General features: G+C 43.2%; 1 protein-coding gene across 1 annotated transcript; it reads left to right on the forward strand.

The window, feature by feature from the left end:
• The first annotated feature begins 2,688 nt into the window (after positions 1-2,688).
• LOC110486130 lies at positions 2,689-10,339 on the forward strand. The gene is made up of 4 exons (XM_021557500.2): positions 2,689-2,794; positions 4,298-4,767; positions 4,927-5,325; positions 6,026-10,339. Exons 2-4 carry the CDS (start codon positions 4,321-4,323, stop codon positions 9,962-9,964), a joined length of 4,785 nt encoding a protein of 1,594 aa, XP_021413175.2. The 5' UTR covers positions 2,689-2,794; positions 4,298-4,320; the 3' UTR covers positions 9,965-10,339.
• The last annotated feature ends 8,459 nt before the right edge of the window (positions 10,340-18,798 follow it).

An 18,798-nucleotide genomic window follows, 5' to 3' on the forward strand; every position in this document is an offset into this window, starting at 1 on the left:
AAGGTATTGGCTACTTATTTTTTGCACTGGAGTTACTACATCCGGTTTGAAGTATTTTTATGGTTGAGAAATGTGACATTACAGCACTCAATCTTATTTAGCCTACAAACCTACACATTTCTATGGTGGAATAAAGCATTTTTATAAAGAAGTCGTATAAGAAACATATGTGAATAAGATCATAAGCCAAAGTAATATTAGGACTAAATTAGTAGACCAGAGTAGGCTAGAGAAGAGTGGAGTATTACTTTATTGTTGGGGAATTGTTTTATCACCTGTAGCATTATCACTGATTACAAGGACATGACTAGGATAAATGTAACACATATAATTAAGCAAACTCATATTAATATGTATTGGTCAGTTTGTGAGCAGCTAAAATACTGCACAATCCCTCTGGCACCAGTGATGGGTAGATTCAACAAGTCCCCGAAGAAGAAAAATGTGTGTATTATGTGATCTTGGGTTAATAGAAAGTGAAGCCCATTTTGTGTTTAATTGCCCTCTGTATGATGACTTGAGACATGTTCTATTTGTTAAAATTGTTGGTGCTCACTCATGAAGTGTTTGACTACAGGATGAACACAGGCTGAAGTTCTTTTTCACAAATTGCACAATTTATTTTCCTGGGGTAGAGAAGGAGAATTGTATTGTTTGTGTAGAGAGACAAGGTGAAAACTGTACTTTGTTATGATTGCTAATTATGCATTTAAGTGTTAATTGCATTCCATTTGTTTAATGTAACATTTTGTTTTGTGTTTTGTACACACATACGTGACACTTGATATCTTGTCTTATATGCCTATACGGGCTGGGCACCATGTTGCTGGTGGTTTCAAGTTTTATTTATCACATGCCTAAGTACACTGAAATGCTTAACTTGCCCTTGCCCTCCCCAACAGTGCAGTATTCAATATCAAATAATATATCTAATAACAAAATATAAAAATGTTTTTATCATTAATATCTACATTATTTTTGTTGTGTAATTGAAGAAAATGCTACTTAGGAATTACACATAACTAATCAAAGTTGTTTCTGAGATTGGGGAACCAAATGCCATTAAGTGGTGAAATCTCACAACTAGCTTACCTAAGCAGCTCGCAAACAATCACATACTGTTTGTCCCCATTAAGAATGTCTGAGTACTTTGTCTGCTAAATTACCCTTAGTGAAAATGAGGCACAATAATCTGCATTGTCAGCAATCTTATCCAAAGGCTTACATTTAATTATATTCTCTCAAAACAATCATAATCTTAAACAAACAGAAACAATGCCCCACGTTTTGGCTAGGTGCCTTTGTGAAGAGCACAACTCCAAATAGAAAGACTGACAAAAGGAGTAATGTTGAATATTATATGTCTAAAGTAAAAAAAAAAGTTTAAAAAATGGCTAAGAATTGTATTTGATTTACAATAAAAAATGTACAGCACAGTTCTGTCTAAGGTGTGTCTGTCTAAGGCTGGTGAGGCCTACTTCGGTCAGGGAGTCTCGGGCAACTGTGGTCAGAGGTCAGGGGGGTTTCGGGCAGCTGAGTTCAGGGGGCTTCGGGTAGTTGTGGTCAGTGAGTTTTGGGAAAAGCACCAGTTTTGAAAGTGAAACTACATTGGCCAGACCCATATGTTAAGAACAGTTTCCACTAAGGGAGGAAAGGGAAACAAGGCATGGGTTTTACTATGTACACAATAAGCACCAGATGCACCAGAGTATAAATATAGGTGTGAAACCTCAGGAGGCTCACCACACATCTTTGACACTTTGACTGGAGGTATGGACATTTTTTGGCAATTTGCTAATTTACTGAAATAGGGATTTTTTTAACTAGGCAAGTCAATTAAGAACAAATTCTTACTTACAATGAAAGCCTACCCTGGCCAAACCCTAACAACGTCAATTGTGTGCCGCCCAATGGGACTCCGAATCACGGTCAGTTGTGGAACAGCCTGGAATCAAACCAGGGTCTGTAGTGACGCCTCTAGCACTGAGATGCAGTGCCTTAGACTGCTGCGCCACTCAGGAACCCTGAGCTATTCCAATATTTCAGAACTGGATACTATTGATCATAATCAAGAATACCAATGTCACATGATTGAATGTATGATGGTCTGTATTAAAAAATAAACCAAAGATTTCTCACATTACATTTTTCCCTATGGCCATCAGGATGATGTTTGTGAGTCAGATAATGTTAGTCTACCTAACTGAACTTCACAAGGAACCAAGTCACTGGCAGCAGTGATATTTGTAAAAGTGTTTTCGAATATGGTCTAAATTGTGTTAAATCGTTAAGCCTATTGTAACTGGAGATGGCATAAGCCATTGCGAGAGACAGTCATTACTAATTCAGCCTCATGCCTCTAATTCTACTGTAGCTACAAATCTAATTATGGAGACCAGGAGTCATGTACCAGGAGACATTTTCGAAACCAGTTAGTGCGTTTAATGTAAAGTCACAGGGGTTAAAAGGTCACGTGGAAAACTGTCTGTCAATGACTGTTTGGGTGAAATAGAGCATAAAGCGTGAAACTAATTATGCACCTGAAAAACCTTTAAAAAGAGATCCAACGTTCGTTGAACATTGACATTGGCCATTCGGGAGAGTATTTGCAGTGAGAGGCTGCCTCAGATTCACCCAGTGTCTATTGAGAGACAGGAAATGTAATTCCTTAATTGGAATCACTAGGTACATATTATAGCCAACCCTTGTTTGTGTGGTACAACAAAACTTGCTGTTCACTGACTATCGCTGCATCTTACGAGCGTGCATATCTTGAAGTGTATTCGGTATTGAGGTAAACTAGTTTCTACTTTTATAATGACATTTTATGAGCTTATATACATACAAACAATGGCTGTAGGAATAACACAACTTTATCTACTTATGTGTAGCCTAATTACAGAGTGTAAAAAAGAGCCATGTATCTGTGAATGCTTGTGTTGTTGATCATAGTGGTATTTTGTGTACCTACAATTTGCATTATTTTTCACTTACGAAGCTGAGCCAGATGTGTATGCTGGTCTATCTTGAAATACATGTTTTAATGTTAGTCACGCTTGAATGAGTCATAGTGGTATGATACATTATTTAGTAGAGGGCAGCCTCCTTGCTAATACTGTTGAGAGATGTATGGACTTCAGGACATACCCCTGATAATGTATGTCAACTTAAATGATTTACTCTCCTATTTATAGTCTAAATCATTGTAATTGGTCTTAGCAACTTTGATGACAAAAAGTTGCCTTAGGCAGAGGGAAAATGTTTTTAATATAATAGCTGTGTTGTTATTTTACATGTATTTTAGGCATGCAAAATATAATAGCAATGGTTGTCACAATCACATTTGAGGAACTTACACATTGTAACCCAGTATATTTTGGTTGTGTTGCGGTTGTGTTGCCCTGAGATTGTCGAGAGCTCTTCTCTTGAAGAGAGCTGCTATTACATTCAAAAGTGAATTGTAAACCATTTAATTTCCAAAGTACAAGAGAGAAAATTCAAAATAAACAAACGTGTATTCTGTGACATGATTTTGACATCTAATAAGCTGGTTTAGTTTGCTCATAACTGGTTTTAATGAAACTCAATGTTGACAAAAGTGACACAACTGTGTTATTAGTTTATTTTTATGGTAAATATTACAATATGGTACTTAAATCCTACAGTTTAATCCTAAAGTTAATTTAGGAACGTATATATTACCTATACCGTTTATGAAGGTGGTATTACATGAAACCTATCGATTGTAACTTAATTTAGTTATAATAATTAGGAACTTCCTGGTAATCACAAGGTCAGAGGCATAGCTGAACTTGAATCGGCCTTAGAAGAATGAAAAACAGGCAGCATTGTAAAGAGAGACTGACTAGGCGAATCAGCATGAATCTAATTACCCCAACAGGGTCATGCAGCATGAGACATATTCCCATGACAACTGGCAATACACACACTATGCTACTCTTATTATTAAGAGATGAGGGTAATGTAGAGCAGCCTCTCTCACACACAGTGTGATAAAGGAGAAGTCACAATGTATCTTCGAAGGACACATTGACCTTACAGGAGGGATTGTATTCCCCTCAGCCAAATGAATCCATAAAGAGTCCTCTGTGTATCTCATGAGCTCTTCTCCTAGATAATATGAATAGCCTGATTGAATTACAGCCTTTACTACTCATACAGGTTAATATGTCACGTTTTCGCATACTATGGTTGAGAGGGAATATTGGGGCAAATTTCCTGAGTGTCTTTACCTTAACTCAATTGATTGTGCATCCTCGCTCTCTCATTGCATTAGGTTCCCCCTATCAACAGGACAGGATGGCACTTCTCGATTACCCTATTCCAGAGCTAGATGTCACCTTACAAGAGGCAAGCCGTGTGCTCCAGCTCACCCTGAGCCCCGAGCTCTACCCTCAATTCAAAAACACCCTTAGCCAACAGAGGGAGGTCCTGCAGGAGGCCCAAAACTGCTTGGCGGCTGCCGCCTCTGGCCGAGAGAACTGGGTGACAGAGCAATTCAAGAGCCGGCTGCTCTCATGCACCGACCCACTGCCCACCTCGACAGCCATCCCCGCTGTCCTGTCCCCCTCCAGAGCCAAGAAGGAATGTGCCCAACTTGAGAGGGCTGCCGCTCTGCTCTGGGCTGTGGCCAAGATGTATAGTGAGCCTTCGCTGGTAGAGAGAGAGGGGCAAACTGAGCGCACACAGCAATCAGAGGTGTTTGCTGCCAGCCGCATTCCTGGGAAGACCCAAGATGAGATTAAAGTACGTTTTGGGAAAAAAATAGAGTACTTTGACTCAATGTTGTTTTGTGTTTTCATACACCATCTCTGATGATAATGATAACAGTTCATCATACTCCCTTGTCTTATTTTCATCTAATGTGATTATCTCCTACTTCTTAATGTGCTGTTTGTATTACAGGTATACCCAGACTGCCTCCATGCCATCGTAATCTGTGCTGGAGAGGTATTTTCAGTCAACATACTGCAGCGTCTCAGCCCAGGTGGTCCTATGTCCCCTTTACCGTTCCCTGACATCTACAGCCAAGTGGCTCATGTGATGAGCCAACATAGAGCTACCAAGAACAATGAGCCCTCTGCCATCTGCGGCCTCTCTGCCCTGCAGCGGCAAGCCTGGAGTGCAGTGAGGGAGGAGATCCTTAGAGCAGGTGGGGAAGCGGCCGCCTCACTGGGGTTGATGGAGAGTGCTGTGGTGGCTCTCTCCCTGGAATACTGCAATCCACCAGCTGATCTGGCAGACACCCTCAACGCTGTCAGACTGGGAGGAGGAGATGGGCCCTGTCTGAGATATTATGACAAGGTACGGGATGTTTGTGGTACTGTAATTGTGGATGACAACTACTACAATACAGTGTCACGTCTGTTTCCGCTCCCCCTCTCTGGTGCTCGAGGCCGCCAGGCTGCTCATCAGTACGCACACCTGTCACCATCATTACGCGCATCTGCGCTTCATCGGACTCACCTGGACTCCATCACATTATTAATTACCTCCCCTATATCTATAATTTCCTTGTTTCTTTCCAGAGTCAGTATTAATGTTGTTATGTGTGCCTTGTCCAGACGCTGTTCGTGTTTTGTTTCCTGTCTGTTTATTCATTAAGTATTCGCTCCCTGTACTTTCTTCTTGTCTCCCAGCGTCTGTCCTTACAATACAGTACAGTACAGTGGTGTTGTAGTGAATCAACTGGATTCATCGTGTTACTGGATGAGGATATGGTCTTAAATTATGTATCTCATTTAAAACCTGGAACATGATTTTATGTGTTGACAAAAATATACGCTAGATAATGGAGTTAAATCAATTTTTCTATATTGAATCAAATTGTAAGTGGATCTTTACTGCACATCAGCCATACATAATTGCACCCAACAAACTTCAGTTTATTAACTCACTGACACAAGACTTGAAAACATCGGTTCCTCTTTAGCTCAACATCACAAGCAAACATCACAAGTATCACAAGTAAAATAAAAACTATTTTTCTATATTTTTTCTACAGGTGGTGAACCTGGTGGTATTCAAAGACAGCACAGCAGGGATGGTGTTCGAGCACAGTGCACTGGATGGAATGGTGGCTGGGCTAGTGGCTGAGACTGTGTGGTATCTCTCTGAGTCTCTTAATGTGGACCTAGTCCAGGCCAACACAGAAAGCAATGGGTCAGCCTATCTTAACAAGGCTGATTCCTCCTCCCCAAGACCCCTAGCATTCCCACTAAAGGGTATAACTAAAACAGACCCCCCAAAGTCCTCCCCTAAAGCAATTCATCCCATAATCACGTTTGAGGTTCCCTCTTACCCAGATGTCTTTGCTACCATCCGGGGTCACAGGGGCCTGTACGATGCCTGGATCAACTTTTCCTTGCAGCTCTCCCTAAGGCAGACTCTTGGGGAATCTGCTGCCAGCCACATTCTTGTAACCCCTACCCATATGCGTCACTACAAGCACGGCCGCTGCGATCCGACATACTCCCTCACCATGCAATCCTGCCAGCTCATTAGTGCTTTGGAATCCTGCATTGGACCAGATAACAATCCTCGATACACGAACGAACTGCTCCGTCTGTTCCATGTGGCTTTCCTGGAGCACAAGAACCTGATCAAAGCCACTAAAAGTGGACATGGTGTGGGCCCTCACCTCGCAGCCCTACGCTGGTCCATGTCTCCAGACAACCCTCTCAAGAAGTTTCTTGACCCCTTTGGGTGCCCCTCCGTTTATCTTACTGGCAAGGATTTGATGGAGGGAGTGGAGCTTGCTGTAGGGAATGTGTACGCTAAAGACCAACTGGCTGTAACCTACCTGGGGAGGAGAGACCGGGTCCGTATGGTGCTCAATGGGAAAGGCACCTTTGCCACAGTGTTGGAGAAGCTTCAAGATAGCCTGAAAGTAAATCTGAAGCTGGTGATGCTTCTCGCTGTCAGATATGCCGTAGCCGGGCAAATGGGAGCAATGGAGTGTCTGCTGCAAGAAGGACAAGTAGGAAGAAGGAATGGATCCACCCAAGGGGAAATTCACAAAAGTATTAGTCCAGCAGGCCAAAAACAAGGCAAGACAATGTCCAAGTCAACACTTCCCTCTGACTCTGCCTCCAACATGAGTCCAGACTTTACTCTGGTGATCCATGGTGGAGCTGGGGAGGAGATGATGCTAAATACAAAGGTGGTAGAGGTCATTGAATTTGCTCTGCAGACAGCCCTGACCCTCGGAGCACAAGTGCTACAACAAGGAGGCAGTAGTCTTGACGCAGTGCAGCGGAGTGTGCAAGCTCTTGAGGACTGCTTTCTGTTCAACGCCGGGAAGGGATCGGTTTTCAACAAAGATGGGAAAAATGAGATGGAGGCGACCATAGTAGATGGAAATGGGATGAACTCTGGGTCGGTGGCTTGTGTGCAGAGTGTGAAGAACCCAGTGAAAGCAGCAAGACAGGTCATGGAGAAGAGTGCACACTCACTCTTAGTAGGGGAAGGTGCAGAAGAGTTTTTGCAAGGCTTAGAAGAGAGTGAGAAGCCTATGAGGGCGGAATACTTCCAAACTGATATCCGTCGCAGAGAGCTGATAGCAAAACTCAGTGCTGGCAATGCCTCCAAGAACAACCATCCACAGACAGTGGGAGCTGTTGCTTTGGATCGGTGGTGTAGGTTAGCTGCTGCAACGTCCACTGGTGGGTTGGTGGGAAAATGGAAGGGTCGAGTTGGGGACACAGCAGTAGTGGGAGCAGGTATATTTGCTGATGACAAGCTTGCAGTAACCTGCTCTGGTGATGGAGATGTGTTTCTAAGGCACACAGTTGCTCAAAAAGTAGCCAGTCTCTACCATCATAAAGGCTACAGCCTTAGGGCAGCATGTCGAGAAGTCATGTCTGAGAACTTGAAGGGCAGCTGTGCTGGAATCATTGCTGTAGACGCCAAAGGCGATGCTGTTGTTGAAACCAATGCTGGGGTGTTGTTTGTAGCATCCATGGTTGGTGGCATTGCACGTGTCGAAGTCCTAAGACCCATGAAGAGTTATTCCAATGTGATCTGGGAGACTGACAAACTAGTTGCTCACCTACACTCAAACCCTTGGACACCAGGTGCCACCATCCTTACCCAAAAGACTCTGAGTGGACCGAGCAGCATCTTTCAGTTGGCTGTACCAGATTTCTTAGAACTGTTGCAAGGAGCACAGGCTGTTTCAAACCTGCTATGCGAACGACTGGGGGTACAGCGTTGCGCCCTAGTATTTAACCCACGTCCCGAGACCCCGGCCCATATCCGAGTGCTACCACTTCATGGCCTGGAAACCAACTGGTGCCCCCATCTGACCGGGGAGGAGGACTTTCAGCCCTGTGACCCAGGTTACTGCAGCTCAAAGAGTGGCCCACGCTGGGAAGACGCAGATCTGGACCGGGTTCAGGCCAAGATTCGGGACAAGCTGCCAACGCCTAACGCACCATTGTGTTATGACTTCTTAGGAAATCCCTCCCACAATGGACTGTTCTGCCGTATCGTCCGTGGCGAGGAGCAACAGTGGCGGGTGTGGGAGGACAGTGATCATGTGGCTTTCCTCACCCCCTACCCTAATACACCTGGACTCACAGTTCTAGTGCCACGTAAACCACTGCCAAGCAACATTTTCTGTCTGGAAGAGACTGATTACACATCACTGATCCTGGCCACTCGTAAAGTAGCTGGGCTGCTGGAGGAAGGAATGCATGCTCGAGGTGTTGCACTCATCTTTGAGGGCTTTGAGATTGATTATGCCCATGTCAAGCTGATACCTCTGGTTCCTCCACGTGGTGACAAGCCTGCTGAGGTGTTCCCAGAGTACTTCCAAAGCTACCCCGGGTATGTCTCATCTGCTGATGGCCCTCCCGCTAGCCCTGAATCTCTAAAAGAAATCCACACCAAAATCACACTTTGCAGGCCTCCTCGTTCCTGGGAGGACCCACAGAGCCACTCCATGTTAGCCATCAAGAGCCAGTGGTACCGCAATCTCTTTCAAATTCAAAATACCCTCTTCCACAGCACAGTGGAGTACTTCAACAACACCTGTCAGTACGCGTACGCCCTGACTCCTCTCACCACTGACACAATCTCCTCTCCGATGGGCCTGGGATCAGACTCCGAGCCCGTTTACGTCAACTTGCTGGGGCAGGATGTGTACTTGGCTGACTCCATGCAATTTGTGCTGGAGTATTTCTTGCGATTCCAAGAGAACTTGTCTGGGGCATACTATATATCGGCAAGTTTTCGGGGAGAAGATCCAGATGCCACGCATCTTAACCAGTTCTACCATGTTGAGTGTGAGCTCCTGGGTGACATGGATACTGCCATGCACATAGCTGAGGGATACTTGGCTCATCTCACCAATGCAATGCTGAAAAAACACTCCAACATCATCCTGAACTCTGCTGGAACCCTTTCACATGTCCAGGACTTACTGGAGAAGTTGGAAGGAGGAGCCGCTCTCCCAAGAGTCACTCTGGACAAGGCCATCCCTATGATGCCCTCCCCAGACTGCTTGGAGTGGGTACAGGACGACCAGCCCCAGTTTGGCAGGAAGTTAACCCGCAAAGGAGAAAAGGTTTTGATTGAGAAGTACGGAGGCGCTGTTTGGCTGACAGAGATGGACCACCTGGGAGTGGCTTTCTATCAAGCATATGTGGAGGGCTCGGGCAGACGCAAGGCAAAAGCATCGGACCTCCTCTTGGGATTGGGAGAGACTCTGGGTCTTGGGGAGCGTCACTCTAACCCCGAGATGGTGCAAGAAGCCCTCAGACATCACGCTGTCCCAGAGGAATCCTACAAGTGGTACATCAACATGCGGCAGGTCATTCCTCTACTCACCAGTGGGTGGGGCATGGGCACAGAGCGCTATTTGTGTTGGCTGCTTCAGCATAATGACATCAGAGACATACATATTATACCCCGTTTGAAGGCCAGGAAATACATGCCTTGAAATATCCCTAACCCATTAGTTACTCAAAGACTGATGAAAAAGTTCCCCTAAATGTCAGCTCTTTCATTGAACGTCCTAAGGGATGCATAGAAAGCGAGACAACATATCTATAAAACTCTGAAAGTATACTATAACACTAAGAACAAGAGATGAGTTGCAGTTATGAGAGAGCAGTGATTGTGTGTTGAAAATGTGCTGATTGTGTAGATGAGGAAGGGCAACAAATAGGAGGTATATCCTATCATATACCTTTGTATATTTTCATATACAGTACCAGTCAAAAGTTTGGACACACCTACTCATTCAACGGTTTTTCTTTATTTTTACTACTTTCGACATTGTAGAATAATAGTGAAGACATTTAAACTATGAAATAACACATATGGAATCTTGTAGTAACCAAAAGTGTTAAACAAATCCAAATATAATTTATATTTGAGATTCTTCAAATTAGCCACCCTTTGACTTGAAATATATTTTAAAGGACACCAATAAGAAGAAGAGACTTGCTTGGGCCAAGAAACACGAGCAATGGACATTAGACCGGTGGAAATATGTCCTTGTTCAAATTTGAGATTTTTGGTTCCAATCACCGTGTCTTTGTGAGACACATAGTTGGTGAACGGATGATCTCTGCATGTGTGGTTCCCACCATGAAGCATAGATGAGGTGTGGTGGTGCTTTGCTGGTAACACTGTCTGTGTTGTATTTAGAATTCAAGGCACACTTAACCAGCATGGCTATCCCAGCATTATGCAGCGATACACCATGCCATCTGGTTTGCGCTTAGTGGGACGATCATTTGTTTTTCAACAGGACAATGACCCAACACACCTCCAGGCTGTGTAAGGGCTATTTGACCAAGAAGGAGAGTGATGGAATGCTGCATCAGATGACCTGGCCTCAACAATGGTTTGGGATCAGTTGGACTGCAGAGGGAAGGAAAAGCAGCCAACAAGTGCTCAGCACATGTGGGAACTCCTTCAAGAATGTTTAGTAAAGCATTCCAGGTGAAGCTGGTTGAGAGAATGCCAAAAGTGTGCAGAGCTGTCTTCAAGGCAAAAGGTGGCTACTTTGAAATCAAAATATATTTTGATTTGTTTAACACTTTTTTGGTTATTACATAGTTTGTCATCAACATTATTCTACGATGTAGAAAATAGTAAAAATAAACACCCTTTAACGAGTAGGTGTGTCCAAACTTTTGACTGGTACTGTATAGACAAGCCAATTGTACCAAATAAAATTTTTTTTCTAAAGCAAGATTTTATTACATGCAGAAACATCGGTCTGTCTGTAATTCTTTAAAGTATCTGTCTGTAAATCCTTCTATGTAAAACCCTTAATCATTCTCTATCCATGTTACAAAATATCTGGTTAAATGAGAAATAACTTGGTTCAATTCACACAAAATAATTACTGTTCACAGGCATGTCAACTGTGCAAACAAGTGAGAGAAGATATTTGTTAACATAACACATCGGTCAAGGTGGACACTTCTCTGCCCTATTTAAGAAAATTGAGGTTTTGCGTATGATTATAAAAACACTTGAGAATACCATACTTGTGTGAATTTTCAAATATTCATTATTATGAGGTGAATTGTTGTTTGTTTTATATGTATGATCCTTTCAATGGTTTCCTCTCTTACCAAGGCGTTAATAAACACTGTCTTCGTCAGCCATCAAACAATGTCAATATCTTGTACTTTGTGGTATTTTTAACATTCAAATGACATTGTTGCTGGGTCATATTTTTTTGCCTTATTCTTACTCCTGGAACGCTTTGAGTAGGGCCTAAATAGAAAAACAGCAGTAGAAATGGTTTGTAACAAGCGGATCTCCCAAAACAACACTCTCCTAAATCTCTTCCATCACCAAGAGTCTCTCTGTGGAATGAATACTCAGGGGAAAAAAGGTGTAGATTCACACGCAGAGCGCGGCAGGTGTTTATTTCGCCATTGCAGAAGGCAGGAATTGTGGTCACAGGCAGGCAACGGTCATACACATTTAGACAAACAGGCAGGTGAATCAAAACTAGGACTGAAGGCTATATAACTGGTTCTCCCCAAACAAGCTAGGAAAAGGCTTAGTAGAGTCAAAATGAACAATACCTCACAAAGGCACAAAACACAATGAACTGAACTAAATAAGGAGCTTATGAGACAAGGTGAGTAACTAACACAGGTGAAAACAATGAACAAAAATGAAAGACAAGGTTATGTTCAAAAACACAAAGAAACAGGGCTACGTTCCAGAACACAACAAAACAGAACACAAGGTTGACTAAGAAAATAAATGCAGAACCTTACACTTTGAGGCAAAATACTTTTGCCTAAAAATCCACAAGATCACAAGCGAAGCAACAACTTCACAACAACACAGAAGTTTCTCGTGACACCCGAGAAACACAGAGAGAGTAGTCTTGCACTTTTGAAAGACTGTGTGCAGGTTTGTAGACTTAATGAACTTAAACACTGAGATAACATTTAAGGTAATTGCTAATCAAAGGGTTAGTCGAGGTAAAGGCCTCGGAAATCAGCAAATCACTAAAATTCCTCAAGTTGTCAAATAAGCAGAAGTTGATCAAATAGCCTAGAATTGAACAAATAGAGGCAGGCCAGGGATCAGGTTTGTCATTTATTTCAATTGTCCAGTCGATGAGCAACGCAAAAGCCAGACATTGAGAATGTAATCAGAGCCCCATGACAAAGCACACGTTCCCACAGCTGAAACCATCTCTCACAGGGCAGGCAGCACAACATCGCCTCTCTGCAGACTTTGACCGAGGCAGGATGGGCACAAGGAAACACACAGAGAGAACAGGACACAGTGTATCTATCTCTCACATGGGTACATCGGATGATGGCATGATCATGCTCAATGGCACATATCCAACACATTCCTGGTCTAACTACATACTGTACAATTGAACCAGAGTTGTAGTAGGTAGTGATGGAAAAGGTACCCAATTATCATACTTGAGTAAAAGTAAGATACCTTAACAGAAAATGACTCAAGTAAAAGCGAAAGACACCCAGAAAAATATTAATTAAGTAAGTATCAAAAGTAAAAGTTTTTTTTTCTTCAAATAGCTTATCAGTCAGATTTTTTACAGATTGCCAGGGGCACACTACAACACACAGACATCATTTACAAACAAAGCCTTTGTGTAAAGTAATATATTTAGTGAGTCCTCCAGATCAGAGGCAGCAGGGCTGACATGCAGACGTGCTCAGTACCCTCCTGTATTCCCTGTTCACTCATGACTGCATGGCCAGGCACGACTCCAACACCATCATTAAGTTTGCCGATGATCACCGACAACGATGAGACAGCTTATAGGGAGGAGGTCAGAGACCTGGCCGTGTGGTGCCAGGACAACAACCTCTCCCTCAACGTGATCAAGACAAAGGAGATGATTGTGGACTACAGGAAAAGGAGGATCGATCATGCCCACATTCTCATCGATGGAGCTGTAGTGGAGCAGGTTGAGAGCTTTAAGTTCCTTGGTGTCCACATCACCAACAAACTATCATGGTCCAAGCACACCAATACAGTTGTGAAGAGGGCACAACAAAGCCTATTATCCCTCAGGAGACGGAACAGATTTGGCACGGGTCTTCAGATCCTCAAAAGGTTCTACATCTGCACCATCGAGAGCATCCTGACTGGTTGCATCACTACCTGATATGGCAACTGCTCGGCCTCTGACCGCAATGCATAACAGAAAGTAGTGCGAACGGCCCAGTACATCACTCGGGCCAAGCTTCCTGCCATCCAGGACCACATACCAGGCGATGTCAGAGGAAGACCCTAAAAATTGTCGACGACTCCAGCCACCCCAGTCATAGACTATTCTCTCTGCTGCCGCACGGCAAGCAGTACCGGAGTGCCAAGTCTAGGTCCACGAGGCTTGTTAACAGCTTCTACCCCCAAGCCATAAGACTCCTGAACAGCTAATTAAATGGCTACCCAGACTATTGCATTGCCCCCCTTTTACACTGCTGCTACTCTCTGTTTATTATCTATGCATAGTCACTTTAACTCTACCTTCAAGTACATATTACCTCAATTACCTCGACTAACTGGTGCCCCCGCACATTGACTCTGTACCGGTACCCTTTGTATATAGCCACGCTATTGTTATTTTACTGCTGCTCTTTAATTACTTGTTACTTTTATTTATTACTTATCTATTTTTTACTTAACGGTGATTTTTCTTAAAACTGCATTGTTGGTTAAGGGCTTGTCCAAAGAGGGCTTGTAAAGTAAATATTTCACTGTAAGGTCTACAGTGTACTCGGCACCTGTTGTACTCGGCACATGTGACAAATAACATTTGATTTGATTTGACCAGTGATGTTCTCTTGATAAGTGAGTGAATTGGACCATTTTACTGTCCTGCTAAGCATAGAAAATGTAACAAGTACTTTGGGTGTCAGGGAAAATGTATGGAGTAAAAAGTACATTATTTTCTTTAGGAATGTAGTGGAGTAAAAGTAAAAATGGTCCAAAATACAAATAGTAAAGTAAAGTACTGATACCTAAAAAAAACTACTTAAGTAGTACTTTAAAGTATTTTTACTTAAGTACTTTACACCACTGGTAATAGGGTATCAATAAGAACAAACTGATTTTTACTAACACCCTGGAGTTTGGTTATTTGTTGTTACTGTACTCCCCGCTGATTGATCTGCACTACTTCTATGACCAAAGTTCCAAAGACTGGACCTACAATTGTGTATCATCATTCATACAAGAGGTTTCACAATGATTCCTATGTCAAAGATGTGAATAATATTTGTTGGTCTAATTTGTGCAATGAGGAACATTTGGACGCTGCACTTGAAAGCATTTATGAAACTGCTTCTTCCAGTTACTGATAGGCATGCACCCATCAAGAAACTGACTGTTAGAACTGCCAAATCCCCATGGATAGATGATACATTGAAAAACTGTATGGCTGAGAGGGACGAGGCAAAGGGAATAGAAAATAAGTCAGCAGACTGGCAAACATACAGTAAATTGAGAAATCACTTAACTAAACTAAACAAAAAGAAGAAAAAAACTATACTATGGAAAAAAGATAAATGATCTAAAGAATTATAGTTAAAAGCTCTGGAGTACTTCAAATTAAATTCTAGGCAAAAAATAAACCCGGCTCCATCCTTCATTGAGGCGGATGACTTGTTCATAACAAAACCCTTTGATATTTCCAACCACTTTAATAACTTCTTTGTTGACAAGATTAGCAAACTGAGGTATGACATGCAAACAGCCTTCATATTCATGCATAATGGCCCAAATAATGAAATAAAAGCACTGTAGTTTTGAGGTCCACAAAGTGGGTGTGGAAGAGGTTACATTTTTTTTTGCTATCTATAAATAAAGACAAAACCACCTGTTACCGACAACGTGGATGGTAAATTGCTGAGGTTGGTAGTGGAATACATTGTGACTCCTGTTTGCCACATCTTCATTTTAAGCCTAGAAAACGATGTGTGCCCTCAGACACGGAGGGAGTAAAGGTCATTCCACTACCCAAGAATAGCAGAGCACCCTTTAATGGTTCAAACAGTCGACCAATCAGCATGTTACTGTCACATCTGCACCCACTACGCCTTCTGGTGTTCATCGGTGGCGTCTTAACCTGCAATTCCCCCCCTGTACTCTCTCTCTCTCTTGGTGTGATTGTGTGGTTAGAGACAGATGTGCTGGAGTCAGGGCAGATCCCAACCAGCTGCAAATCGTCCCATAAATCAAGACCTCTACATAAACTCATTCCTGCCACTTCCACTCTGCCAGATCGTAATATCTGCTCTTTACCGCTCTGTCTCTGGATCCTGTACTACGTCTCACCACCCAACCACCTTGTTCTGGACTTCACTCACCACCACTGCCTTGGATTCCCCTCAGGACCTGTTTACCCTGTTCAACTCAGTCAACTCCAACCTCAGTCTACACTTCTGGTTTTTCTGTAACTCATCTGAGCTACCCCGGTTCTGCACTCCACATCTCTCTGTGTACAATAAACATTTTGGTTCATTCATTCCTGCTTCCGCATCTGAGTCCGCTTTTGGGTTCCCCTGTTTTCGCTCTGCGTAACAGTACGACCTGGCCAAGAAATGAACAGAGCAGACTCTACTACTCTTCGCCGAATTCTTGTGGGGCAAGGCACTCTTCTTGATCCACATGACCAAGCCCTGAAAACCCTGCTGGAGAACATCAAGGAGTTTTCACAGAGCCTGTCTGACCTACAGGTCCGAATCTCTGTTCAGAATTCACAACCTGTCTCCAGTTCCTCTTCTCCTCCCGGGAGCCTTTTGTTCCGACTCCTGAGTGCTATGATGGCAATCTTGGGGTTTGCAGAGCCTTTCTTGTACAATGTTCACTAGTGTTTCAGCAACAGCCCTAAACAGCCCTAACCCTAAATTTGTTTTGATTGGCTGCCTTCAGGGAGCAGTGCTCTTCTGGAGAGACAGTCATCTATCTGCTTCTCCTACAGTGGATTCACAGATGAGCTAAGGAAGGTCTGTGGAAAGGATGCTGCTAAACGACTTCTGTCCATTCGTCAAGGTTCTCAGAGTGTGGCTGAGATGGCATGTGAGTTCCGCATCCTCGTCGCAGAGAGCGGCTGGAATGACGAGGCCCTTCAGGAAGCATTCCGGAACACACTTACTGAGACCCTCAAGGACGAGTTGGTGTCCAGAGAGGAGCCTGATGGACTTGATGAACTAATTTCTCTCACTATCCGCATTGACAACCGTCTCCGTTAGCGTCGAAGGGAGAGGGGAGGTAGGGTTGCATGTCCCATGACGTCTGCTTCTGTGCCTTGTTCAATTTCTCTGACTGCATCACATCACCAGGCAGATCCCAATCATGAACTGATAAAGGAATGTACAGTATATGTTTGACTAAAGAATTCCGCCCTGAAACATCTAATACTATAATTCTAATAATGTATGTGTGTGTGTAAGAGGGAGAAAACAGGCTGGTAGACTACACATGATAACTGAAAAAGCTGACAACAGGAGGGCCTGATGTTTATCACTTCCATGGCCTCTCTAATCTAGAGAGGAGAGAACGGCGAGAAACTGCCAAGGCTGGTAGAAAAGGGATAAACTTGTGTGTGTGTGTGTGTGTGTGCGTGTGCGTGTGTGTGCGTGTATGGGGTTATAAAGACTGTTCAAATGTTGGTTGACTTGAGAGCTCTCATGAATAAACTACAATGAACCATTTGCAGAATCTGAGTCTTTGCCTAATTCTTAATAACCCTAGCTTTACAACCTAGGGGGAATTGGTCAAAGCTATAGTGGCATGAACCCATGCAGCTCGGCCGGACCCGTCTATCTCCAGAGGAGAGGCAGTGGCGTATCAGTACTAGGAGCTGTCTGTATTGTGGCCAGGTTGGTCAACTGATCTCCACTTGTACCCTGCGTCCAGTAAAAGAGAGGGCTCAGCAGTAGTGGGGGATGAGCCAAATCGCCTGCCCATCATCTCCCAGACCCCTGCTTGAGGCCAACCTTGTCTGGCAGAGCCAGGCTTTTCCTCTGTCTGCTCTCGTCGATTCAGCCGCCGACGAGAGTTTTCTGGACCGAGGGGTTGTTAAGCAGTTGGGCTTGGACACTGTTTTGCTCGATTCACCTCTATAAGCCAACGCTCTCAATGGAAAGCTACTCTTCCGTGTTTTGGAGGGAAATGTTCCTGCTAATCACCAGGAAAAGATCCGTTTCCATATAATCGACTGTTCTCACCCACCTCTGGTTCTGGGCGTCTCATGGTTAAAGCTACACAACCCACAGATTGACTGGTCTTCCGGAAGGGTTACTACTTGGAGAACATTTTGCCATTCTAATTGTCTACATTCTGCCCTTTATTTTCTACATTGTAGAATAATAGTGAAGACATTAAAACTATGAAATAACACATATAGTCTCTTGTAGTAACCAAAAAAGTGTTAAACAAATCAAAATATATTTTATATTCTTTCAAGTAGCCACCTATTGCCTTGATGACAGCTTTGCACACTATTGGCATTCTGTCAACCACCTTCATGAGGTAGCCACCTGGAATGCATTTCAATTAACAGGTGTGCCTTATTAAAGGTTCATTTGTAGCGTTCTTTTCCTTAATGCGTTTGTGCCAATCAGTTGTGTTGTGACAAGGTAGGGGTGGTATACAGAAGATAGCCCTATTTGGTAAAAGACCAAGTCCATATTATGGCAAGAACAGCTCAAATAAGCAAAGAGAAATGACAGTCCATCATTACTTTAAGACATGAAGGTCAGTCAAGTTTCTTAAAGTGCAGTCGCAAAAATCATCAAGCACTTTGATGAAACTGGCTCTCATGAGGGCCACCACAAGAAAGGAAGACCCAGAGTTACCTTTACCATAGAGGATAAGTTAATTAGAGTTACCATCCTCAGAACTTGCAGCCCAAATAAATTATTCACAGTGTTCAAGTAACAGACACATCTCAACATCAACTGTTCAGAGGAGACTGCGTGAATCAGGCCTTCATGGTCGAATCACTGCAAAGAAATCACTACTAAAGGACACAATAAGAAGAAGACACTTGATTGGGCCAAGAAACACAAGCAATGGACATTATTTCAATTTAACTAGGCAAGTCAGTTAAGAACAAGTTCTTACTTACAATGGCGGCCTTCCTGCAGAGACGGGGGCTGGGATTAAATATACAAATAAATGTAAAAAAAAATACAGGACAAAACACACGTCACGACAAGAGAGACAACATAACACTACATAAAGAGAGACCTAAGAACAACAACATAGCATGGCAGCAGCACAACATGGTAGCAGCACAAAACA

Source organism: Oncorhynchus mykiss, chromosome 13 (assembly GCF_013265735.2).
Source record: "Oncorhynchus mykiss isolate Arlee chromosome 13, USDA_OmykA_1.1, whole genome shotgun sequence".
Taxonomy (NCBI): Eukaryota; Metazoa; Chordata; class Actinopteri; order Salmoniformes; family Salmonidae; genus Oncorhynchus; species Oncorhynchus mykiss.

Coding starts and splice junctions, on each gene's coding strand:
- LOC110486130 (XM_021557500.2), top strand. CDS start 4,321: ATGGCACTTCTCGATTACCCTATTCCAGAGCTAGATGTCACCTTACAA. Junction 4,768..4,926: donor AGACCCAAGATGAGATTAAA/GTACGTTTTGGG, acceptor TTTGTATTACAG/GTATACCCAGACTGCCTCCA. Junction 5,326..6,025: donor GTCTGAGATATTATGACAAG/GTACGGGATGTT, acceptor TTTTTTCTACAG/GTGGTGAACCTGGTGGTATT.